We start from the raw sequence: 27191 nt of genomic DNA on the forward strand, positions 1-27191 counted from the left end.
TTAAGCAAAGTTGCTTCTTTTTTACTGAAGCGTAAGTGAGATCGGAATTAGTTCCTTCATTTTCAAGTCCATGTTAGAGTATATTTTATCTAAGTACCATTCACCTTTGCAGAATTGCTGCCAAATTGAATAAACACTTAAGTATGTGCTTAACTTCACTAGCCTGAGTAATTCTGTTTGAAGTCAATAGGACTACTCATGCTAATAAAGTTAAGCATGTGTGTGTTGCAGGACAGGGGCTTTAATAGGTATTCCATCTACATCTAGGACACAAGAGCCACACCTATTTGCCAGATTCTTCAGCTCTGTGGTAGATTAAATTAATCCCTTTTCAATATGTCTGTTGGCAATTTGAATCCCCTATTTTGTAAACAAAGGAGAAAAAGTATCATGTAAAACAAGGTATAATTTGGGATACAGTAAACTTTTTAATCGATTTATGCAACATGGAGTAGGAAGTGAAGGGGTGGCATATTACTAATTTCAATATTATTTGCATATATCCCTAAAACTGAGATTAAGTAGATCCTAGTGGCAGAGTATCTCCCTTTATATCTTGTATGACTGTACCACAAATGTAATTAATCATAATTTTCAGAATTCAACTTGATCCATAAATATAATTTTTTAATTCAATTTGCTTTCCAGGTGTTAAAGAATGTAGGCTGTAGTTTGAAGTAGAAAGGAACAAGCGGCAGTCAAAAAGGCAAACGGGATGTTAGGAATCATTAAAAAAGGGATAGAGAATATCTTACTGCCCTCATATAAACCCATGGTACGGCCACATCTTGAATACTGCGTACAGATATCGTTCCCGCATCTCAGAAAAGATATACTGGCATTAGAAAAGGTTCAGAAAAGGGCAATTAAAATTATTAGGGGTTTGGAATGGGTCCCATATGTGGAGAGATTAAAGAGGCTAGGACTTTTCAGCTTGGAAAAGAGGAAACTAAGGGGGGATATGATAGAGGTATTTAAAATCATGAGTGGTGTGGAGAAAGTGAATAAGGAAAAGTTATTTACTTGTTTCCATAATATAAGAACTAGGGGCCACCAAATGAAATTAGTGGGTAACAGGTTTAAAACAAATAAAAGAAAGTTCTTCACTCAGCCCACAGTCAACCTGTGGAACTCCTTGCCTGAGGACGTTTTGAAGGCTAGGACTATAACAGGGTTTAAAAGAGAACTGGATAAATTCATGGAGGTTAAGTCCATTAATGGCTCTTAGCCAGGATGGGCAAGGAATGGTGTCCCGAGCCTCTGTTTGTCAGAGAGTGGAGATGTGTGGCAGGAGAGAAATCGCTTGATCGTTACCTGTTAAGTTCACTCCCTCTGGGGCACCTGGCATTGGCCCCTGTCAGTAGACAGGATACTGGGCTGGATGGACCTTTGGTCTGACCCAGTATGGCCATTCTTATGTTCTTAAAATTTATCATAAATCCTAAGCACATATGAAGAAATACTTGAATGAAAAATGTATTGCTTTGTTCAATATATGAAGCAACCAGTTTTGCTGGTTTAAAAATGTATTTTCAAGCTTTCACATAGTATTTCCCCATCTACCACTAACTCCTCAAAGGAGGAACTCAGATTATTTACCTATATTATTTACCTGGTTTTCATAACTAAGGCAAAATGTAACCAATGTATATCTCAACTTCAGCAACACACTAGTGAAATCCTAAATAGACAGAGGTTATGTCACAACATATTTTTAGCTCCAATAGGTTAAATCTCAATTTATACATATGGCTTTTACAGTAAAAGCATATAGAGATCAAACTGCTCAGAACAAAAATGTCCAGCCGTAATTTTAGGTTATTAAATATCTACTTGCACCCATCTTTGGCAGTCCCTATAACTTTGAAGAATAGATAGATGGCTAGTGTCAATTTTTGCCTTTCTAATTGTACTTTCACTGTGTCGTTGGTGGAGAGGAATCTGGATAATGCGGTCAGGAATATTAGGATTAACTGAAAATTTAAAATAAACCTTTTGGACTATTTGAGCATATTTTTGATACTTTTTACAATGTATTGATGGTTTTCCATATACTGTATATAAAAAAAAACACCCTCAAATTCACTGTGGCTAGTGAATTCTCACACATTAGTGATGTGTAAACTCCACAAGCAGCATGAACATCCAGATGATAAAGCTGTAGGTGCTTCTCAAACTCAAATCTCCTTGAAAGGCTTTGGTTCCCTTTTTCACCTCCAGGTCCTTTTTATTTTTTTCCCCTTTCTCCCCGGGCTTTAATCATTAATATCAATGGCCAATACTTCTGGATGCCTCTCTTAGTTATGTCACTGAAGATTTGAGTAATCTGGGACCTTTAAGGATATGGATGTAGGAGTGGGAAGAACATCTCCAGACAGCTCCGAAACTGACTAATGTCTATTTTATTCTTCCTGTGATATTTTACCCCTTTAAAATATCTGTTGCACATTATATCTTGAGTTCACATTCGTTACTTTGCAGATTCATGTACTGCCCTAGTTTATCATATTGGGTGACCACTGTCATAGAGACACCAATGCATACAAAATTTGAATTGCATATTTAAGCTAGGTTTCAGAGTAGCAGCTGTGTTAGTCTATCCGCAAAAAGAAAAGGAGTACTTGTGGCACCTTAGAGACTAACAAATTTATTTGAGCATAAGCTTTCGTGAGCTACAGCTCACTTCATCGGATCCATGTATCCGATGAAGTGAGCTGTAGCTCACGAAAGCTTATGCTCAAATAAATTTGTTAGTCTCTAAGGTGCGACAAGTACTCCTTTTCTTATAGCTGAAGCAGGCAGTTAAGTGTTTTGAGCACAGCATGTGACAGGATTCTTCTCTGAGCACACAGGAACCCACCACTTTGAAGTTAACATTCAATTTCCTATCCATACACAGGAAATCTAGTTACACTTATTTGCATAAGGCAATTAGGCATTAGAACAGAGTTAAGCTGTAGATAATATCCATTGAATGCATCCGATGAAGTGAGCTGTAGCTCACAAAAGCTTATGCTCAAATAAATTGGTTAGTCTCTAAGGTGCCACTAGTACTCCTTTTCTTTTTGCGAATACAGACTAACACAGCTGCTACTCTGAAACCTGTAGATGATGATAGTTTCCTACAGTATCTCACCTCTTTGATCTTAAGGTTAACTGAACACAATTAAGACATGGAATGGATTTAGCATCCAAAAGCTAATTTGGTCACACTGGTAAACTAACAGGATATAGGTAAACACAGACAAAAACACTTAGCAACTATTGTTTGATTCTTATTAATAAAAAGTGAATGAGTTGGGGATTGCTAGCTTAATTAACATTTCTTTGATACCCATACGTAAGTGGATTGTTTTGATTACAATTGCAATGCCTCTTGTTAAATTGTTCTGGTCATATACAAGTTAGCTGGTGTAGCAGCACCACAATAATATTTAGTGGAAGAGAGAGAAAGTTGGCCAGGGTGGAGAGGATCTGGCATGCACACGATTAACCCTTTTTATAGGGCAATAATTTACAGCATGATGGATGGCAATTTCATTCTGCTCTACAGATGGTGGGAAAGCATAATAAAAATTCACCTGTCTTTTTGTCTCAAAATTTTGTTGAAAAACCTAATTGAAAAATCTAATTTTGAAAAATGTTGGTAGCTCTAATAACTTATTTCTAAATTAATTTTCTGCAGCCATGTTAAAGTACACTGAACCTCAGTGAGGACTATCTTCATGGCAAGTTGAAAACACACTTCCTTTTGGAGCCCTACAAGCTCTAATCTTCCACTAAAGAACATGGACTAAAAATAAATATTGTCTAACCAAGCAAAGCCGAATCTTCAAATATAGTGGAATAAAATGTGTATTAAACAGCTATTTTTTATACATTCTATTGCCTGTATACTTTGTTTATATCAAGGATCTCAAACTCAAATCACCACAAGGGCCATATGAGGACTAGTATGTTGGCCCGAGGGCCGCATCACTGAAACCTTTTCATACGATGATACAAAAGTATAGCAAAAAATAAGAGTAATATAGTATGCTATTAAAAGTCAATGTATTAACTTTTTTAAAACTGTAATGCAAAGAGGGGTTTTAATAAAATATAAACACCTGTAACTATTCCTTATGTTGTCAGTAACACTGATAATGATCTACACTAACAGTCTATCAACATAGCTGTAAGGGCAGGAACTTTTTAATGTAATTATTCATACAAAATACATTGCCACTTTTAACAAACATTCTTCCCAACTATTCACAGCAAAGAACCATACATGCTGAACTTCATACCTCAGACTGCTCGTCTAGTCCATGAGGCCCTGCCTCTTTCCTCACCTTCTTCACCCCCATTCTAACATCTTCCCTAAATCCCCTCCCCAGCCCCGCCTCTTCTCCACCTCCTCCCCGAGCGTGCTGCGTCCCCGCTCCTCCCTCCTGGAAAGTCCTAAGTGTGCTGGGAGGTAGGTGGAGGAGCGGGGGACGCGGTGCGCTCGGGAGGAGGGAGGGCCGGGGGTGAGGGGAGCTTGGCTGCTAGTGGAGTCGGTGCCTATGGTGGGCTGCACATCCCTGACCCGTGTTTGAGACCCCTGGTCTATATAGTGAGTATTTAGGGCCTGATCCTACCATCACTATCAAGTGTAGTGGTTACTACTGACTTCACAAAAGTAAGCACCGTATCCACTAGTACATTTGCCATATGACTTCAATAGGCCTATTTTCAATGCATAAAGTTAAGCATGTTCATAAAGGTAATTTTTTGGAAAGTTTAAGTGCTCTTAAATAGAGATTCAGAAAGAAAGTCTGAACTGTCATAACTGGAGCATCTCCAACACACTGTGGTGATAGATTGGTTCTGGGTGAGGAACACCTATGATTGTGTGAGGTACTGAGAAAAAAAACAGCTCTGGAAGTGGATTCCTCAGGTTCCATTCTCAGACCACACCCAGATCATCAAATAGTATTGTAGGACCATATGAATTGCCATTCTGGATTTAAGCTCTAGGTCCATCTAGTTCAGTGACCTGTCTCTGACAGTGGCCTGTACCAGATATTTCAGAGAAAGGTATAAGAATGCAGCTGTAAGCAGATGTGGGATAATCTGCCCTATATTAGGTCTCATCCTGGTTTCTAATAGTCAGAGAGTCTTAAACTCTGAAGCATGAACTTTCATAGCTCTTCCACAATTTTTGTTAATGACTCTGGATATTCTTGTTATCCAAATTAATGTCCAATCCCTTATTGAACCTTGCTAAAGTCTTGATTTTAATGATTTCCTGTGGCAGTGAGTTCCACAGTATAATTGCATGCTGTGTGCAAAAGAATTTGGTTTTGTTGGTTTTCAGTTTCATTAAATGCCCCCTTCTTCTTTTGTATGAGACAGGAAGAACAGGAGTTCCCAATCTACCATCTCTAGACTATTCTTTATTTTATATACTTTTATCATGTCCCCCCTTTTCATCTCCTTTCTAAGATGATGATCCACATTTTTCAGTTTCTCTTCATACGTGTTTTTCAATACATTTGATCATTTTCATCACCCTTCTCTGGGCCTCCTCTAGTTCTGCAATGTCCTTTTTCAGATGGGGTGACCAGTATTGCACATGGAATTTCAGATGAGGCCACACCACTGATTTCTAAAAGACATTAACTCTGGATTATTTGCTATCCTATTCCTTATGCTTTCTACCATTTGATGAATATCTTCTTTGCTTTTTTTGACCACAGCTGGATATCTAGTAGGGGTCCTCCTTGAGCTGTCTACAGTGACACCCTAATGCCTTTGAGTATACCTTTGCAGGGAGAAAATGTTCCAACATGAGTGTTTTCCTGGTGTTGGTAACTATCCTAGCTAAACAAAGTACTAAAGGCCTATTTTATAGAAGTTGTTCTTGTCCTTGTTGAGACAAATGGTTAAGAACCTCAGGACTTGCCATGAGAAATAATACAAAGTTAGATGTAGCTCTTGAACTGTTTGCCCCTAAAGGACAGAAAGGGGGGGGAAAAAAAAGAAGCAGCAGAAGGGTGACTTGGTGTTATCAAACACTCTTTGTGTTATCAAACAGTGCTGTCTGCCAAAGATAAACCTACTTTACTGGTGCCTCTCAACAACAGAAATTGGCCAAGATTTTCACCATGGCTTTCTTCCTTCCTTTCACAAATATTGTGCAAAATACAACATGCAGCTATAGTCTTAGGCCTGTTATTTTTCTTGCAGGTTACAACCTATTCTGAAAACATTCTACTGTTCTTTCAAACTGCTGGATGCAAACCTCTCTCCCCCCACCCCCAACTCCCCCTCATTCTGCAACTCTTGAGGCTATCTGTCCATGTGGCCTGTGAACAGCTTCATTAACCAGTTCTTTAGAGCAATCCTTTAGAAAATGCTGGTTTCCCGAGACCAGAAATGACACTGAATGGTGAAGTTGGTCCAGGAACAGCTCCTCTAGCAGCAGTTGCTCATTATCATTATTCTGCTTCTTCTGCCATTGCTGAAGTTCCCACTGCTGCCGCTGCCACATCATCTGCTTGACTTTGAGATACAGCACAAGCAGCCTCTGGGTATTCACGGGTGCCAACATAACAGCGTGAAGCACTGTTGGGTCCATACTGGTTTAAACCCTCTGTACAGACAAGCCCTGGTAGTTTTGTTTGCCCATTGTGAAAATACACTAATTGCTTTTGAAAATCTAGGCCTCTGACACTGAAGCTGCTTCTTCAAATTTTAGCCACAAGGATTATTTGGATCAAATTACAGCAGTAAGCAAAGCAGAGGCCTGTTTTAGGTGTGAGTGAAACAGTTCGTAATCAGTCGAGTAGTGTCCTACCTCTAAAATGCCATTGTGACACTTTGGGGGCTCACACAGATCAATAGGCGTTCTGTCACAGCCTGCCCTGTAACCCTTGGTGCTTCTGCACTGTGCAGCTTCAGCTCACCAGCAGCATGCTCACAGCACAATGGCCTGATTCTGTCTTCCACCAGCCTGGCTACTCCTTGCAGGGTAAAACCAACAGCCCTTCCAGTCCTGAGTCTCCCCCAAACCATCTGCCCTCCACTGTCCAGTCCCTCTCCGTGGATACTCACAGTTATTCAGTTTGCTGCCTCCAAAAAGACAGAGCACACATCAGCCTGTTAGTTTAGCTGGGGACTTCACCCTTCATTTTATTACACAGCTTTGAGAAGGTTTTGTAATAAAATAAGAATAAGTCTATTAACAAAGCACAGATATTTAAGTGACAAGTAAAAATAGAAGACAGAGATATGGTTACAAGTACACACAACAAAACAAAACATGCTTGCTAATGCCTAAAACTTAACTTTGGCAAGTTATCTTTATCTAAGGAGGTTTTTCCCCTATAGTCAGTTCCAGCTACTCTTTGTTTTCAAGCGAAGATGATCCACTCTGCATGAGCTCATAAGGTTCTGCTCCCTCTTTGTCCCCTAGGTGATAGATGCCAAAATGGCTTTCTGTTTCACCTTACATTTTCCAAAGTGTATCTGTTTCAAGAGCCACTAAGGCTTCCTGGGGGTGCAGGCTCCATCCTCATTTGTGATGGTTAAGTTGTCTTTCTTCCTCCTACCCCACTTGTTTATCTTGATGCCTTTGTTTACATTCCATGTAGATGTACTTTTCATTGTCCTCGGAGATATTACCTAATTCAGTTTACATTGGAGACACAGGAAACCAGGCACAATAGCATTCCTTTGTCTAGGACTGGCTGGCATTATGCATTGTTTGCAAAACACCTTTTAAGAATGTATTTCCAGCAGACATCTATAGTTCTTTATACACTGCCTGTATATATATCACACAATATTAATGACCAGCATGTTACCAGTTTGCAGATGATACCTTACGTCAGTGCTTCTCAAGCTATCTGATGTGGGGGACCAGCAATTTTTTTCCCCAATGTGCACGCAGACTGGCAGCTGATGGCTTCCGGACCACCACTTTGAGTAGCACTGCCTTACATCACACCTTTTAGCTCTTAAATACAGATTATGACAACAGTGTGTTGGGGCAATGCGTGCATCAGGCCTGATGTGAGGGACTGTATGGTGTGGGGTGCCCTCTGCCCGTTGGCAGTCAGGAACTCCCTAGGTCATAATTGTACTACTGGGCATGATAATCACATTCTACAGCGGGGAAAGCGTGGAAAAGAAAGAAAGCAGCTCCCATCTCTGGGATGGAATCTTTGTGTTGCCAAGTCAGTGCCAATCTGGCATGGCATAGTGCCCGATTAAAAGATTTGGGGGACTGTTGATTTTAATATCCTGTCAATAGCTGCAAAAGAAGGGGGTGGGGTGCCCCCACATGAGGTGGTGATGCTTTTCTACACAGATGCTTCCAGGTGAGCATCCACCCTAAGAAAACATTTGGCTGGGTGATAAGGACTTGTTTTCATTTTTAGTTTGGATGGAGCTGAATAGCTGCTCTTTTCAAAAGCCACTTCTTCCTTTCTGGTGACCTCTTCACTTACTGAAAATGTATTGTGACAGATCCACCCAACTGGAGCCCACACCTTACATACATCTACCTTTTCCTAATGTAAGGGGACTGTTGCCCCCTTACTAACATTCAGTGGGGGTGTTTTAGTTGCTAGCTCCCAGTACTAAAAGGGGGAAGGGTCGATGGGGAATCAGGACCCTGAGACTGACAGTCCCTAGGAACAATGGGAGAGGCCAATGTTCCAGGTTAGCCTGAATGACAGGGTGGGCAGACTAATCAAGGAGTCAGGAGGCCAGGGAGGTCCTGTCCTGGGTCAGACAGAGTGGGGCGGACCTAAGGAGAGAGCAGGGACCCAAGCTGAGCTGGGGAGTAGAGCTGTGCCAGATCCAGAGGGACCAGAAAAGCAGCCCAGAGAGATCAGACCCTGTGCTGGGAGCAGAGCTGCAGCCCCAAAGCCAGAGGCACAGCCCAGAGAGAGCAGACTTGCCCTGGAGGAGAGCTGCAGCAACCAGAGCCAGAGGGGACAGAAAAGCAGCCCATGAAGCAGGTCAGTGCTGGGAGCAGCCTGCAGAGCAGACCTGTCCTGGGAGCAGAGCTGTAGCAACCAGAGCCAGAGGGGCCAGAGAAGCAGCCTAGGGAGCTGGAGGCAGAGTGGGGCTGGAGCTGAGGCAGTGGAGCTGGAGCCAGGTGTTGTGAGCAGCTGGGTAGAGTGAGGGGGGACTCTGGGCAGTGGGCCCAGCACAGGGAGATGCCTCAGCCAGGAGGCTCTGCAGGCCAGACTTGGAGGGGGATTGGTAACCCTGACAGGGCGGGGGCAACGCTGGGAAGAAGGGCCTTGCCACCTAGAGCCTGAGAGCCTGTGGCCACCACCAGAGCGAGTGTCCAACCTGCAGCATCCCTGCAGCACAGCCAGGGCCTGAGAAGGTGGCCTGGGACTTACAAGGAACAGACTGTGAACTGCCCGGACATTCCAGAGACACTGTTTGTGATGTTCCCTGCCACAGAACGGGTTGATGTGTTTCCTTTAACCTTTCCCATTTTCCCCTATTCTTTTTAAAATTAATTGTTGATTAAAGAACTTGCATTTGCTTCAAATTGTATGTAATGATCAGAAGGTCAGAGAATCCTGGGCCCAGCCTTGTTGGGATTACGAGGATTCTGCCAGACAGGAGAGTGGAAGGGGAGTTTTCAAGGGCAGAGAGGCCACTGGGTAAAGGATGTGGAAGCGAGGAATCCGATCCTTTCACTAGACCACTTCACCGGGGTAGTGCAGAAGCCAGGAAAGTTCCCCACAATAGCAGGACTATTCTCCCACTTACACTAAACTAGATCCTCAAACAATTCCCAGCAGAAATTGCCGTACTATTAATCTAACAATGCCATTCAGCCCCTCCTCCTTGCCAGCGCTTTCCCTTCTTTGCCCTCTAGCGAGGCGGACTGCACAGGGTGACAATAGCAGGGAGGGACGAAGGGCTCCAAAAGTCAGGGAGGGGTCTCCTGAGGCACGCACAGCTTGTGCCTCGATGAGGAGCACGGGAAATGTGCAGACCCTGGCCCGTGAGCGCCGGGTGTGGGCGAGACAGGGCTGGCCCCTGCAGGTGGTCTGTGCAGCCTCTGCCCCAAGGGCTCCTGCAGCCTGTTCCCCCAGTTCTCAGCGTTACTCAAATGCAGTCACCAGGAGGCCTTTTGTGCAGCCATAGACCTCCTGTGTGGTGACTGGGGATGGGGGAAAGCATCGGCCCCCCTCCCTCACTTCCTCTTGCTCAGGGATGCGCCACCCTGCACCACCTCTGGAGACAGGTGGGGCACAGCGCTGAAGGAGCAAGGTGAGTTCTTGACCTATAGGCGGCGGCACAATGGAGCTCAAGCTTCCACCCTGGGGTGGTTGGGTGGCGGGCTCAGGTGGCAGGACTCAGGGAGCCTGGCTGTGCAGACCAGGGCTTCAGCCATGGGGTTTGGGACACCAACACCCAGCTCCAGCTGTGATGTTTCAGGTACTGACCCCCAGCTCTGGCCAGGCCCACGGGGCTTCAGGCTCCAACCTCCAGCCCTGGCTGCTGGACCCAGGGGCTAGACCCAGGTGCTGGCCCCCCAAACCCCAGCCTTGGGTGCTAACCTGGGCTCCAGCCGGTGCTGACCCTGGGCACTAAGCTGTGGCCACAGAACCTGACCCCCAGCCACACAGCTGCCGACCCTGGCTCGGGCCGCAGGACTCATCACCCACCCTCATTGCTCCTGGTCCCCGCTACCTCCCCTGGCTCTGCATCCGGCCCCCCCGTCACGCCTGGCCCTCGCTGATTCCCCCTCCAAGGCTTAATTTGCCCTGGGGCTTGTTGCAAAACATTAACCAATATGCAAATATCGCTTTCCACAGCATTATTTTTATTATTGACTCTGCCAACCACCACCCCACCCCTACAATAATAAACGACCGGGATTTGGATGTGTACACGTACCTTTATAATTACTTTTCCTAAAGTCAATCAAGTATTTTAGGGGAAACGGTCGGTGCGGCCACCAGCAAGAGCTAGTGGCCGCACTCGGAGGCCACCGAAAAATTGTGTTGCGAGACCCGCGCCCCCTTTAGGCTGCCTGTGCGGAGGGAGAGTTTTGCCCCGCGGCTCGGTGCCTGGGGGCCGCCCGCAGCCGCTTCCGTGGCCCCACCAGCGGCCGCCCGGGGACTGGCTTTTTGTCGGCCAAACCAAAACCTGGGATCCGGAGGCAGCGCCCTCGCCTTTAACTCGCCGGCCCTTCAGCGGCACGAGCCCGCGGAGCCGCCGAGTCTCGGGGCCGGGCTGCGGGACGCCGCCGGGTGCAGCCGCCGCGCCTCATGAGCCTGCCCTAGGGGCGCCCCAGGCGGCGGGCGAAGCGGGATGCTGCCGCGGGCAGGGCAGCTGCTCCGGAGCGGCGGGGGGAGATGGCAGCAGCCCCTGTCCGCCGCCAGACGCGGCCGCTCCCTGCCGGCCGGGCCCCTGCCGGCTCCCCAGGTGAGGCGCGGCGGGCGGCGCGGGGAAAGTTTGCCTGGGGCAACTGCGGCGCTCGGGCCGGGCTCCCGGGGCTGCTCGTGCCCCGCGCCGCGCCCGTGGGCCGGGCGCCGTTGTCCCCGGGGAGCAGCAGCAGCAGCAGCTCGGGGAAGCAGAGCGTACGGGGCGGGGCGGGGTCCTAGGTCTGCGACCCCCCCGGCGCGGACCCCCGCCCCCGCGCACAGGGGGCGGCGGAAAGTTCCTCCGGGGCTGAACCGCGCGCTCCAGCCGCGGGAGGTGCAGCCCCGGAGGATGGGCCAGGCTTGGGGAGCGGGAGTTCGGCCCCGGGTCTGGCCGCTCCGCTTTGTGTGCGGGGCTGACGGGGCTCCAGCTGCAGGGGGAGGCCAGTGAAACAAGCGAGGTTGTAAGGGACTCATTGAAACTCACGCCCCGCCAAATCCTTCCCCGGGAGAGAGGCTGGCTACAAGCGCCTGCTTTGAACAGGAACCCGGCGTGGGGCGGCGCTCGTGGCGGTTCAGGCGCACCTGAGGCAAAGGCATTTGGCAGCAGCGTTCCGCGCTTTGCTACGGGGAAGTCTGCCTTGCTGGGAGCGCGCCGCTTTTCGTTGGAGCGGAACTTTAACAGGCTCAAGCGACGTGGATAGCGCGCCAAGCCGGCCAGAGGGAGAACATCGGTCTTGTGAAAGCTCACGTCAGGAAGCCGTCCGTCAGCGCAGCCTTTATGATTTTTCTACTTCCTTCAGCGTTGTTGCCCTGCTCCCTGATAGGTTGATGATGAATCATCAGTGCAATCTGTAGGAATAACAGTTGATTTGGCACAACTGTGTTATTTGTCTGTTGATAAATATCCTTGGAGAGAGAGAGGGGTGTGGTGAGGAGCATGCTGAAGAAGGGGAAAGTCTGAACTTAAAAAAGAAATCCTGTAAATAATTCCATTTTTATAAATAAAAGAAAAGGAGTACTTGTGGCACCTTAGAGACTAACCAATTTATTTGAGCATAGACTAACACGGCTGTTACTCTGAAACGAGTTTTCTAAATCAGCAAAAGACAAGACGTCTAAGGTTAAAATGGCCTGACCATGGTTCTTAAAAGCATATTGGCAGGGTTCGCCTTAAGGCTTTTTTTGTTGCTGTAATTAATAGTACAAACCCAGTAGATTACTGAAACTGAAGTTTTTTTACCATCATATTTAATTTTCCCCGTTTGTTTACTGTTTCAACCTAAAGCCAGAGTAGACCATAAAACTACACTATTTGTGGAAATTACAGTCACCTTGTTCAGTTTCTGTTCATAATCCTTACCAATTTCTGGCTCATAAACACTAAGATAGTGCAGGTTTCAGAGTAGCAGCCGTGTTAATCTGTATTCGCAAAAGGAAAAGGAGGACTTGTGGCACCTTAGAGACTAACAAATTTATATGAGCATAAGCTTTCATGAGCTACAGCTCATTTCATTTGATGCATCCGATGAAATGAGCTGTAGCTCACAAAAGCTTGTGCTCAAATAAATTTGTTAGTCTCTAAGGTGCCACAAGTACTCCTTTTCTTTTTAAGATAGTGCAGTTGTTTCTGAATTTTCAGCACTGCAGGGGAGTGTTAATAATATTGTAAAATCTTGAAGATATTTCTCAATATTTCTCAAAATGATTTTTTTCTTTTTTTACACAAAAAATATACAAGTTAGCCATGCTGACAATGCAGCTTTAACTCAAATACTGTCTTTTGTATTTTCTATACTCAAATTAGGAAGGGTGCATTGGCCGTGTTTCATTTTGATTAGGACCAGTTCAGATGGAATATTGTTTTCAGCTTTTAAATATAATCATGTTTTAAAGGTGGACTGAGAACTGCTAAAAGATTGAGCAAAGAGTGACCTGGTAGTCTAGGTTTGATTGCTGCAGCCTGACCTATTTATAGATGCAAGGGTCCTGCTGTGAGGATCTGACTGCAGCATCTGGAATGTCAGAATTCCCTCCCTGCTTACTTTGTCTTGGGAAGCAGGCTATTTCTCTGTGAGGGGCAGGTTGAAAGAAGGGCTTTTTGGGTCAGTAGTGATGAGGCGAGGGAACCTGTGTGTGTGTGTGTATATATATATATATATAGGGAATAGTATTGGGGAAACTAATAAACAGAAGCATACAGCTTGCTAGTTATATACCTTATGTTTTGCTTTTGCGTTCTTTGTCTGCTACTGTTTACATTGCCTGTTGAGGCTGTCAGTAGTTCTTTGGGGTAGGGGCCATCTCATGCTACGTGTTTATACAGTACCTAGCACAGTGATGCCTCTATCTTCACTTGGGCATCTAGGAGCTACTGTAATATAAACGGTAATGGGAGCATTGCTATGTGGGAGATCAGGTTTGGGAATGCTGCTTTCTGGATGAGGACAGTTGCAAAGGTAGCACCCGCAGCCCCAGGTGACTGTTATAGATGTCCGAGTGCTGCTGACAGGCTTTGAAGGGAGTTCAGCTCTTCACCAGGGAACTGATGGCTGTAGCAGAATGAGGCTTTGAGATTAGGAAGTTTAATGGAGACACGGGTGAGAGAGAAGGGAGCCTTTGAACCCTACGATGAACACTAAAGGCCATTGATAGTTCCAGATATATGAAGGTATCTGTATTGTGGATTTCATTTTTCTTCTATTTGAGGTGAACTAGTAGCTAGGAAATGCCATGTCCAATTACATGATGTGACTCCTGCTCCTGATTTCCCTGCCCTAAGGTAGTAGCATTCTAGGTGTCCCCTCTTTTCTTTCTCTTCTAATCTTGAAGCTGTTGGGGAAATCCATTTGGGTCGCCCTTTTGAGGGCTGTGGTGCCCCATTGCTGTATTCTCAAAGGGCATTAAACTTGTAAAAATTAGTCAATTAAATCCCCTCCCAAAAAAGTATAGTTTTTAGGTACCACACCTATTCCTGAGTCCCCCTGTCAATTTATGTTCATTCAATTGGTATTTTAAAATGGCTTTTCTTTGTCATGTGTGGGAAAATCCACAGAAAAAAAAGTTGAAACTGACTGTCTCAACAGGGAAACAATTAAATGGACTGTGCACAAAGTGCTGTTAAATGCACTAAGTAAACAAACTGAAGGCTAGAAACTTGTAATTATTAATTACTTTCATTTGTACTAACCTTAAATGTTACCTGTAAAATGAGAAAATTAAAAAAATCACTCTTCTGTCTCAGTATTTTAAGTTAGTATCCCTTTAAGAAATCTCTTTTAAAAACCCAAGCCACTGTCTGTGCAAAAAGGGTCAAAATGCTATTTTTAAAAGAAAGGTCTGTTGAAAGGTACAGTTCTGTAGACAACATAGCCCAAGGTAACTATGTGACTGTGTACTAATAATCTGGAAGAAAGGAGACAAATGTAGTTGACAAGTTCCACTGTCAGGATGTTTTTAAATTTTGGCTATTAAAGAGTCTATCAATTTCTTTTAAAAAGTTTGCTCTGATGAAGCTTCGCAAAATGTTGGCGCTCAACTCTCAACCTATTCAAGGACAAAATGTGTGTCTGGGACACATGACAGACACATTCATAGAGGAAGTGTAAAAATTATGTTTGGTTTATTTAATTAACATATGCAAAGTTTCCCTTAACTGAATTTTCCTGATGCAGTGTTCATAAAGTCAGTTGAAAGCAATGAACAGAATGAACACTGGCTTTAAACTGGGACTAAAATGGATGACACTCTGTCATGAGGTACAGGAAAACAGTATGGTCTCTGGCCATGTCTTCACTCGGAAGGAAGGTGTATTTGCTAATGTGTGCTGGTGGAGTTAAACCCTGGGAAGGAGCTTTTCCTTCCCAGGGTTTACCTTCACTAGCTAACACATATTAAGAGTACAACTTGCTTTGTCTGTGTTTTGAAAGTCTAATGTTGTCAAAGCAATGTATACTCCAACACATACTAAAGACTAGGCTGCTTGCTATGCTTAAATTCTATTAGCTTAGCACATGTTAAAGGCAGTGTACCTTGCCTACATGTAACACGTTCTAACAACACAGCTTTTTATCCTAGTCTAGATAAGGCCTGACTGCAACTTGTATTGCTTCCTTCTAGAAATACTGGAGGAGAGAAGTATAGAAATGACAGAAATATACAAAAATAATTTAATGGTTGTTGCTCCCTTCCCCCATTCTTCCTCCCTCAGTCCCTGAAACCTGTACCCTCCTCTTCCCCCACCCACCCACCCACCCAAAAATAACCCCAAACCTGGGATAAAACTCTGCCCTCACATGCCTGCCTTTCCTTTGAAATTCACTGGAAGCTGTACACATGTGGAGAACTTGGATTCTAATTTAAACCCTTATTCTGCAGTCTAACTTGTGTTCTGTGGAGTGCAGAGGCTAGCTCATGCAAATCAGATTACAGGGTTATGGTCTTAATTTAATTTTAATTTAATTTAACTTCTGCAGGCTGTTTAGTGGAATGTTCTGAAGTGAAACATTGTTAGAAGAACAGAGGGATCTTAGTTTTTATTGAGGCTGGTCTACACTTAAAATTTCGATCAATCTAGCTATGTCACTCACAGGTATGAAAAATTCACACCTTTGAGCATTCCAGTTAAACCCACTTAATCCCCAGTAGATTAGATGCACCTAGGTTGATGGGAGAGTTCTTCAATCAACCTAGCTACAATTCCTTGGGGAGGTGGTTAACCCACATCGACGGAAAAACCTCTTCCATTAACATGGCAAGTGTCTATGTTAAGGGACTTAACGGTAGCATAGCTGCAGCTGTGCCACTGTGGGGCCTGTAGTGTAGACACACTCTTAAAAGTGCAGCTACTGTGTTTTCTTATAGAAATAAAATTTCATGCCTGGTCAAATTTTCTTCATGACTTGTATATTCAGAAGAGTTTAAATTCACCCCTCTTGCACAAAGCCTCTGATAGAATGAGCCCAGTTCTAGCTGAGCTGAGCTGAGTGATGGAATTCACAGGTGCATAATCTGTTGCCTGTTCAGTTTGGGGCTTTACTGCAGCTCCTTCATACTGACTGTTCCTCCATGTGCCCTTTTTGAAGGTGTTTCCCACCAGTGTTTTCACCTTACTCTGATATCTGTGGCTCTGCCTACAATGGCATATTATTCAGAGGCACTTCTGAAGTTACTTCCCCAGTGCCTACTGCAAGACTGCAGTGGTGCAGATCCTTGCAGGTTCCTCTATGATTGAGTGAATTTCATACTAAAAGGGAAGCTATATCTGGAATATTTGTAAGGTTCCTTGTCTCCATTTTTAATGGGAAATTGTGTTCTGCCATGTAGTATTTTGTTGGGCTGTAGGTTCTGAACTGAGTGGCATCTTAGCCACAGGACTCCAGATGCTTCAGTGGGCGTTGTACAGCAAAAGCCCTGTGCTGTTCTTTGAAAATATGCTTTGATTATTTTGACTTTATTATGTCATAACTGCCAAACCGCCAAAAATGTGGTTTTAGAGAATGCTGTTGAACTGGTTTAGTAACTTGCACCTCTTGAAAATGTTCCCCTCTATTTAAATAAGGATTAAAGTAGAAGTGTTGGTAGAAGCATCAGGCAAAGAGTGTTAAATTCCTTTTGAAAACTGACTACTAACTGGATTGCCTGGTGATAAAAATGCAGGTTTAATTTTCAGTAGTTGAGAAAGTTAGTTCTGATATAAAGTATGCATGCATGAGGATATATAATCATAATTTAGGAAACTGCATTGAAAGAAGGTAAAATTATAGTCATATATTTAGTATCTCTTCCTTAAATCTACTTACTTCTGCGTCCAAAAAAAAAAGGTTTAATCTCCTAACTCACAGCTCATACAATACGGGTTTTGAAATAATACAATTCAATAAAATGTGATATATGGCTTGATCTTGAAAGTTGCTCAACACATTTTGGGATTAGTCTACTATTTTGTATAGCATCTTTCTTACAAACTTAATCCAAAATGCTTTGTGGAAAAAATATTTAATTCTCCAACTGTATGAAATAACTGCTCTCTCCCCAGCTAGTAAGAGAGAGGGGCAAGGGAGAGCTATTTTCAGCTAAGATATCAAATGAGATTGAGAGTTGATGAATTAGGAAGCCATTCCAAAGGGCTGGGGGAGAAGAGGAAGTGGAGGCAGAAGACTCTTTCATGGTGAGGTTATAAGTGAGGACGGAGAGGAGACCAGTGCTCTAACTGGGTGTGATGGAAAATAGATGGAGATGAGGCCCATGGGTGAAATTGTGGCTCCTTGCAGTCAATGGGGTTTTTGCCATTGACTTCAGTGCAGCCAGGATTTTATCTCATGAGTTCAGTGACAGATGTTGTCATTGGGCTATAATTTAAAGGTGCTTTTGTTTTTGTTTTTTTTAACAGACATTTCCATGCCTTGTTTAGAAGCTAAAATACTGTAGCACTAAGAACCTGAACGTGATAACAAAAGTGAAATTGACTTCCCTAACTGCATAATTATTGAAAAATAAACAGGGCATACATAGTAACAAGCCAACTGTCTTTTTTACAATTTTCCCTCTAAAAATCTAAAATATTATTAGCAAGATAGGTAAATGTGTTTACAGCATTTGTTTTGTAGTGTTTGTTTAATGTTAAATCACAAGTTGTAAGTCTGCAGCACATTTCATTCAGATGAAGCATTTGTTTCCATAAGAATTGTATACACCTCTTGTAATAATTGACAGAGTGCTTGCACTGAAAATTGTCCCAGCAAATCAACCTGAGCAATTTTGATTGTCTAGTAAAAGGTGACTGATGGCTCATTCAATTTAACACTTTTTAATTATTAATTTTTAACTAACTTTTTCAGTTACCATTTCTCCATATGTGGTGTTATGTCCGTGGGATGCCATTGTTCTGTGTAATTTTTAAAAAGAAGTATTTGGATCCTGGCTCTGGAGAGGAAGGATTATCCAGTGGTTATGGCACTTGCCCAGGGTTTAGGAGAACAGAGTTCAGTTCTCTACTCTGTCACAAACTTTGTATTACCTTGGGCAAGTCTCTTAGTCTTCCTGTGCCTTAATTTCCCCATCTGTAAAATGAGTATGACAGTACTTCCACTTCACAGAAGGTTTGGGCAGATAAATATTTTATTTTGAGGCACTCAGATAGTATGGTGACGGGGCCATATAATTACCTAAGATAGCTCGAACTTGTAAATAAACGTTTTAGTTAACAAATCAGCCACTCTGGCACCAAATGAACCATAGTATAATGCCTAAAAGGACAACTGGATATAGTTTGTTTGTAAAAGCAGGGAATCATGTCTGTTGTTGTGCTCTCAGAAAGCAGTGCCTCTAATTGTCAGCATTCCAGCTGAGTGGTTTTCAGACAAAATTAACTAATCTGCTGATGGTACTGTTCACAGGAATCCAGTTTGGAGTCATTACTAAGCCTTCTGACTAATCCTTATAGAAAAAGCTGCTTCATTTTGTATTATTGAATCTTGTATGGCTCAAACCTCTCTCCCCGGGGAAAGCGTTTGCTTTGTAAGGAGGAGGTTTTGCAAACTATGAAGCATTTGTTTGATCATATTTCTGGCAGGCTATATAAAATAAAGTTTGTGACCCACAAAACACTGTTGTAGTAAAGTTTATGAAAGTCTTAGTGTTTTTTTTAAATTATGATTATTTTACAGAGACAAGGTGAGTGAGGGTAATATCTTTTTTTTTTTTTGACCAACTTCTGTCGGTGAGAGAGACAAGCTTTTGAGCCACAAAGAGCTCTTTTATTGTTTGTTTATTTATTTATTTGTATTAGATTATTTTACAGATAGCTAATTCTTTCATTTCCCTATGATCATTATTAAATATTGTTCTTACTTCTCTGACACAAGTGCATTGGTTTCTTGAAATAAAAGGTTTCCCTTAGCAAAATCCCAGTGGAGAGAAGATCTCTAAACACAGAAGTCAACCTAAAACACTATTATTGCTGTTCATACATAGCACTGAGCCAGAAAATATTCCCAGGGTTACCGACCTTCCAGGATTGGCCTGGAGTCTCCAGGAATTAAAGATTAATCTTTAATTAAAGATTGTCATGTGATGAAATCTCCAGGAATACATCCAACCTAGGGTACTAACGTAAGCCTGAGTTTGCAAATTATCCCAGTTAGCGTCTTTTTAACCATGAATGCTGAATCTCTGTAGGCCTGGGATTTGTTACTTCTTCCAGCCATTTGCAGACATAACTAAACTATGGGCCATCTGTACTGGGGATGTTCTTACTGTTGCAGATGCACAAGTTTGGATGTACTGCACCTGTACAAAATGGGGATTGCATTCATGTGGCTTCCCTTGGTTTGAATCCAGCGTAAGCTGTGCACATCCTGTTTCAAAACTCAGCTCAAAATCACCCACGCTGGTTTCAAATCAGAAGAAGCCACTTGAGTACAATCCCCATTTTGCACAGGTGCAATACATCCATCCTGAAAGTCTGCAGTCAGGAAGCTACATTGGTACAAATATTCCAAGTATAGACAGGGCCTTATTTTTAACAGGAAACAGCAAGAATGTGGATAAGGAGGGAAGTACCATAATCTAGACTCTAAGTATCAATTTGGCTGTCAGTAGGACAAGAGTGTGCAAAAGTAGACATTTTCAAAATTTGAGTGTATTCATGTTTTGTTAGTTCAAAATGTGTTTCCTTTTTTGGTGAAGGTTTATTTAAAAATGGTCTTATGTTTGAGGAACAACTATTTACACTGTGAAAATGTGATTTCCTGTGAGCCTACAGTGAAATATACGGTCCCCAGAAAATTTCTGGAGTGTGAGAACAGGCGAAACGAAGTTGCAGACATTTTTGTGAAAGAATATTCCAGTTCTGCTTTATGTTCTAAGAGGCCTAGGCAGGTAACCCTGTTGCTGAGGGGAGAGTCTTTCTGATTGCAAATTGCAGCTGGTTAGAAAATCTTTGTTTTGTTTATCTGCAGGCAGCAGGAAAAAATGTTTTGCTTCTCAGTTGCCAATGATACTTGCATCCTGTTTATAAACATAGCTCAAAGTCACCCATGCTGTGATGCCTGCAGCTAGTAACCTGTTGACCGGTTTCACAGAGTGAATTTTCCAATCCTTCCCTCTTCTTCTCGCCAGCTGTCCGCATTTATTCTCAAATTACTGTCATGCTTCCAGTGTTATGAATACCACATTTTAAAATTCAGTTGTGTATCAGCTCCTGAGCAAACACCCAAAATGTGTAAAAATATCCAAAGGGCTATTTGAAATTTAATCAGTCTTGTTTTCTTTTCCCCTTCTCCCTGCATTTCACTGTCAAGTTTTATAGTGGATTCTGTCAAAGCAACATCCCCAGAACAGTGCATGCAGCAGCCTGAGAGTAATGAATCATCACTTAGCCTCTGCGTTGCAGTTGAATATTCTAAATAAATTGCAGCTTTGTACGGTTTAACCCTCTCTTATTCCTCTATTTCTAAACATCAGGCCAAACCCTATCCGCTCAGGCCACTCTGAACCATGGGACTATGGGGAATTCCCCGACTGTGAGGGAGTCTGTATAATCACTCTATGTGGCCCATTGGCATAGGAAGTTTATTGGTGGTGGGAAGGGTCTGTGGGTAGAGTGCTTGTATGCTGCAGTGAACTCTAGCCAGTTCAATGACTGGGGAGCTGTAGTAGGTATCATAGGTTAGAGCAGCCCTGAAGCTATTTTATTTTATGCCAGGGACTGAACTGGTCACCAGTGTGCTTGGAGGTTAGGGAATTCTTTATGGCTTAAAGCCCCACCCATTGAGGTTTGGAATGATTGTCTCTTTGTCAGACCCAACAATTAGGAAGAATAGATATTGGTATATAAAATTACTTCTCTACACACAAACCTTGTTCTAGGTACAAGAGGCTAAAAAGCCAGTAAAACACACACAACCCCACACACAATAAAGTATTTATTTATGGAGAATTTATGCACTTGTCATGACTTTTTAGAAAATAAATGTTCACAGATGCTTTTAAAAAAAGCCATTGTGCATTCCTCACTCTTGTTTCAGGGAACATGCCTGCCTCAGCACGTTCATTGTGTTGGCCTTCAGTGTTGCAGCCATGCCAATATATCATAAGGGAATTGGGACTGGATGTTCCTCATTGTTTCAGCTGGCAGTTGGGATATTGCTGCGTTCTTTGAGATAAACATTTGCTCACTGGAAAGACACCTGTTGTACAGGGCAATTAAAACTCTGTTTCCGTTCTTCTACATATATTTACATCCACAACTCCTCACTGTCTCCACTCTGAGTGTAGATTCTGGAATCAAAACCAGTGAGTTGCAAGGAAGTATTCTTGTGCGTATGCATGTAGTTATCTGCAAAATACCATATTTTATGTCTGGTCATGTTTTAAGAGTTTTGTAATAGGCAGCTTTATTCAACATTTGAGGCTGACATCTGCTGTAGATCGTAACAGTATTGTTTAAAAGAAGCTAACATTTCTTATACCATAGAAGTGTAGGGCTGGAAGGGACCTAATTGCAGGAAAGCGATTAATTTGGGAATGTAAAACAATCTTCTCTGCTTCCGGAGAAGATTAGAATCCTTGTGATCACACATTGTGTCACTAAAAAAAGAACAAATATTTAAAAACCTTTCTTTATCCATTAGTAGTAAGATCTTATATTTTTAAAACTTTAAAAATCTCTCCTTACCACTTAGGCTGTTTAATTTTTGCATTTTGGTGGTTTATACTGAATGAGAAGTGAAACAACATTCCATTTGTGTAGTTAGTTTTGATTTACACATTTCATGAACAGAAGATGAAGAAACTAACTATTGAGTTATACACACACACACACAAAAAAAAGCCCAAACAAATTTTTTTTATGGAAAAATTTTCACAAAACAAAGTTCCTCTTGGCTTCTAATTCCAAACCTGATTCCTTCTAGGACCTTGAACAAGGCACTTAACATTTCTCTCTCTCTCTCTCTCTCTCTCTCTAACCTGAGGATGATACTTTACAGGGCAGTGAGAATCAATCAGTAAAATGTCTTGAGTGCTTTGAAGGCTTACCACAAGGCACAGTATAATTGCTAAGTTTTAAGTGACTCATACAAAATAATTGCTTGTTTTAAGAACTCTTCGATCCACACCTTTTCCCCTTTTTCTGCACTTATCATTTTGGATCAAATGTTTGAAGAAAAATTGAGTTTTTCTATGAGTTTACTGATTCTCTTTGTGTTCAAGACTGTGTAATCAAATTTTCCAAGACAACAACCAGTCTGCTATGATAACTCTGCTGACATCATCCCAAGGAACAATAAACAGTGCACCTGCCCTCAATGATAAGCAGTGCACCTGCCCTCAACATCTAGTTACATTTTAAACCCTGATTCTCTTACCTTGAATAGAAATAGGCTAGTGAAATATCACTGTGTGGAGCGTTAAGTGTAGTGGAATGTTGCTAATTCACCTTTTCCATAATAGCATGCCTGCGAATCCACAGTAAAGATGAGTTTTGCTCTTCATGGAAAGAGTGGTCACTAAATTCTGCTGTGGCCAGTGGTGGGGAATTGATTATGCTCCTTGAAATCCAGTTGAGGACTGAAATTTCACTCCTTTGGGCCTGCCCCTGCTGCAACATTGGCTAAGTTCTGAAGCAGGGCTCCTTATATTAATTCCTCCTCCTGACTAGTTTCTCTTTTCGGCCTTACGGTAAGGATGAGGGAATGTGGCTTCCTGTTCACTAGGTGGCTATGTGTACTGTCTCAATATCGAACAAGAATCTGGTGATCCCCTTGATGTGAGAGGACAGGGAGGCCTTTGATAAGGTTGCCATTGCCCATCTCCCTGGCCACTAATTTATTCCCTGCAGCCAAGCCTGTCTGGAAAGCGCAATGAGCATTAAACCTGGTCATTAGTTGTATGCTTGAGGTAAGAGATGGATAGACCTGGGAGCTCCCCCTCACCCCATCATATAGTAGTTCTTTTACTGAATTAATTAACAGTATTAATCAGCGATATACTTGTATCTACAAGGGGTGCTTTGGGATCTGGATCTCCTCAGCTGAGACTTTATTTCTGTTATAGGATAATAACAGAGGAGCTTAAAAAATAATCCCTTATGTCAGGGGTCTCAAACTCCTCAAATGCTCCCAATGGGCCAGTAATGTCACTCATGCCGCCCAGAACCCGTCCCCCAAAACTCTGCCCCCTACCTGCTTAAGGCTCTGGGAGGGAGTTTGGGTGGGAGAGGAGGTCTGGGGTAGGGGACTCCGGTGCAGGCTCCGGGAGGGAGTTTGAGTCAGAAGGGATGAGAGATTGTGCTCTGGGAGGGAGTTTGGGTGGGGGAGGGGGTCTGGCTTGCAGGCTCTGGGATGGAGTTTGGGTGCAGGCTCTGGGCTGGAGGTGCAGGCTTGAGAAGGGGAGGGGTGCAGGTTCTGGGAGGGAGTTTCGGGGTGGGACGGGGTGTTCGGGAAGGGGGTGCAGGCTCTGGGAGGGAGTTTGGGGTTGGGAGGTGAAGTGCTTACGTGGGGCTCCAAGGTGGGGTGGGCCAGGGGGCCTCCGCGCACTGCTGCACCCAGGCACCGCCCCTGCAGCTTCCCATTGGCCGCAGGGGTGCTTGGGACAGGGGCAGTGTGCGGAGGCACAGTCCTGCCCTGCTGCAGAGAGGGGCTGGCAGATACGTGGAGTGAGCAGGCAGGTGCCGCTCAGCTCCGCTATGCTGCTGGGGCTCCGGGCCATTTTAAATTGCCGGGGGAGCGCCTGGGGGCGGCAGATGGGGCCAAGGGAGAGACCCGGTCCCAAAACTGTTGGAGCCCCGCAGGCCACATTGGGGAGTCACGTAGCAATTTATCAATGCACACCCCTTTGTGTTTTTATATTGTAGTGGGTTAGTGATATGTAATTTGTAGCTTCATCATTGTGAGGAGAGATGGCTTAAAATGGAATACTTGATCTGAGGCCCTGCTGAATTTTGAGAAAGTTCAGATCCAGGCTGCAAGTCAGGCCCATCTCTAGTGAACTAAATATCTCTTGTTAGGATGACTTTATTTGCCATAACTGTGTATATAAAGAAGGGAGTGAAAGTTAAGACTGAAAGTTAGTTGGCTGTCTGCCTTTGCAACCTACAAAGTAATTCTCTTTAATCCAGGAAGGACTGGCAGCAGAACTATAGCATCTCATACCTAGTGAGCAAGGAACAAGAGTGCTCTGGTGGCCATGACGAATAACAACACACAACCCCTGTGCTGTGTGCAATGATTAGGAGGTTCTGTCTGCCACTGTCGCTTCTGAGAGAGCATTTAACATTATTTTCTCTGTCAGATGGTTCTTTAACCTTATTATGCTACTCATTGAATTTCTCTGCTACTGTATAGGCTTGTTTAGGATGCTGAAACAAGAAGCCTCTAGACTGCAAACAAAATATATTTTAAAAGATGCATTTATCATGGATAAGCACAGAATACACATCTTTAAAAAGATAAAACCAATTTGTGTACCCTAGACAGTGGAAGACTGTCAATTGCAATTTATTCCATCCTTACATTCACTGTCAAGTTTTTTAAACCAGAATTATTTGACAAGCTTCACATTGTGATCTGGTGCTAAAGGAATGCAAATTGGTTCCCTGCAAGAAATATTTCTTACTTTACCTGCAAAACAGGTAGCAATTACATTCCATGAATATCTCCCCATTGCTGGAGGAAGATGTGATGGGGACCCATGCGCCTGCTTTATGATCAGCCTCTTGAGTTGTCTTTAAATGGAAGTCCTGAATGTTTGTCACAACAGAGGGGAAATCTTATTGTTTCCTTCTTGAACATTAAATTCATTACATCACAGAAAAATCATTTTAGCCAGAGATACTCACTGCACCATGAAAGGATGATTACAGTTCTCTGTCTGTGTAATACAGGTATCCATTCTGACTAGAATACCCAGGTACTGCTTATGGAGCAAAATGTATGGATAATTGGCTTTTCTTCCTCCAGGAAATGTTCATTTGTTCCTTCTTCATAGTTCATATGAAATATTCACAGTTTGATATGCTGTGTTTAATTTTTTTGAACCAGTCTCCTTCCTGCCCGAGGTAATGGATTGCAGTGTTGGAGCTACTGGAGAATCTGACCATGCTTCATTATGTTTAGTCATGGGGGAGAAGGGACATGTTGTAGGAAACTTGGATCCAACATCTTTAAAATTATATTGAAAGAGCAGGGGTCCCATGCCTTCTGTAAATTAATTTGGATATTGTGGAAATGCATAGAGGCTAACCAGGTCAGGGCCCCATTGTGCTAGGTGCTGTACAAATATAGCAAGTGACAGTCCCTGCCCCAGAGACCAAAGTTAGAACTATAGTAATGTTTTGGTGATGATTAATGATGCCTCAAACTTACATTTTAAGTAGGCTTTATGGAAAGTATTTCTTAAAGTAATTTTGATGGATCATATTGTGTTTCTAAGCATTCTTTTCAATTTTTATCAGCTTAAATTTTCACAGTTGTGGAAAATTATGGAGCGGATCTGACAATTGTAAGAAAGTAGACATTGAAATTCAAAAAGGCTATATAACCATTTAAACACAAATTGTCAACATCACATGTCAAAATATACAAGGTAAATATCCTTAGATCAAACTCTAATAGGTTGTCAAGCAGCATTTTTCTTACTTTGCCTGTCTGTAAATTTCAGTTGTTGATAGAAATACTTTTAATCAGTTTGTGTGTATCCAGTGAAATTGAAGTTTACCGACATTTACAGATTACAATTTAATCCTTCCAAGCCTAATTATAAGCTTCCCTCAAAGCTGTAATTAAGGGGTGGGGGATTCAGTCATACCCTTGTAATGAAATAGTGGGTGTTTGATGCTGAATGGGAATTCTGATGGCGCTGCGACTACAGTTAAATGCTAAACTGGTTGCCTTTAGGGGAGTAATCTTGGAGCAGAATGTATTAGATCTTGCTGTGGGTTGGGGATTGCAACTGAAATTACTTACAACAAATGAGGATGGATTAAAACTGTCTAAAAATCTTTGAAGAGATGGTAAACCAACAGCATAACTACAGGGAAGTGCAGTAACCGCCTAAGGTATAATCTAAGCACAAAGTAGTCCTAGTCTTGCATTGGCTGTAGAGAAAATCTGAAGTCAGCTTTTGCATAAATCCTAGCACAGTAATGTAAATGCCATTAAAAGAGAGACGTCATGAAAATGCTATTTCAGAATCAGTATATTATAGTCTCTTGCAGCAAGTAAAGTCCATTTATTTTTGTCTGAATACTGGAGACGACATAGCAGAATTTTCAGAAACCTTGATCTGTTGCTAACTTTGAAAACTAAGCAGCTGACATCCCATCACCATCCTTCCACTGGCATAGCTTTCTTGAGCTTATTTCCATCTCTGTGCCTGGTGTGACCAAAGTATATAAGTTTGTGCCTTTTGATTTCCAAGAGGAGTGTCAGCTTCTCTCCGATAATATTTCTAATGTAAGCATCCATTGTCTTTTCTTTCCAGGAGATCCATAAAGTCTTTGCCAGCACTGCATCTCAAAGACTTCAATTTTCTTACAACATTAGTTTCCCAGGATTTACATCTATAAGTCACTGTAGAAAAAAAATTAAGCTTTTCACCAGTTGAACTGTTTGACATTTTGAGATGCCAGTTTTTCCACACTTCCATAAGGGAGGCCTTTGCTGAGTGAGCCATCCCTAGTCATCTTTGGACAGGACAGGTAAACAAAGCGGCTGCGGGCCAAAGGTTGCTGATTCCTGTACTAGAAGAATGATAGCCCCAAGCAGCCATCTTCTGATTGAACTTTCTTGCTCAGGTAACCTGATCCCAGCCTATGCTTAG

At 42.9% G+C, this 27191-nt stretch overlaps 1 protein-coding gene across 1 annotated transcript in view; it reads left to right on the plus strand.

The window, feature by feature from the left end:
* Positions 1-11149: 11149 nt before the first annotated feature.
* Positions 11150-27191, plus strand: part of MCUB (mitochondrial calcium uniporter dominant negative subunit beta) — a 71645-nt gene continuing 55603 nt past the window's right edge. The window contains exon 1 of the mRNA XM_084626818.1: positions 11150-11433. Within this exon, the coding sequence (XP_084482944.1) occupies positions 11320-11433 (114 nt within the window). The 5' untranslated portion in view covers positions 11150-11319. The remainder of the gene's footprint in view (positions 11434-27191) is intronic.

The sequence above is a fragment of the Lepidochelys olivacea genome (genome assembly GCF_965140295.1).
Source record: "Lepidochelys olivacea isolate rLepOli2 genome assembly, chromosome: 4".
Classification (NCBI taxonomy): Eukaryota; Metazoa; Chordata; order Testudines; family Cheloniidae; genus Lepidochelys; species Lepidochelys olivacea.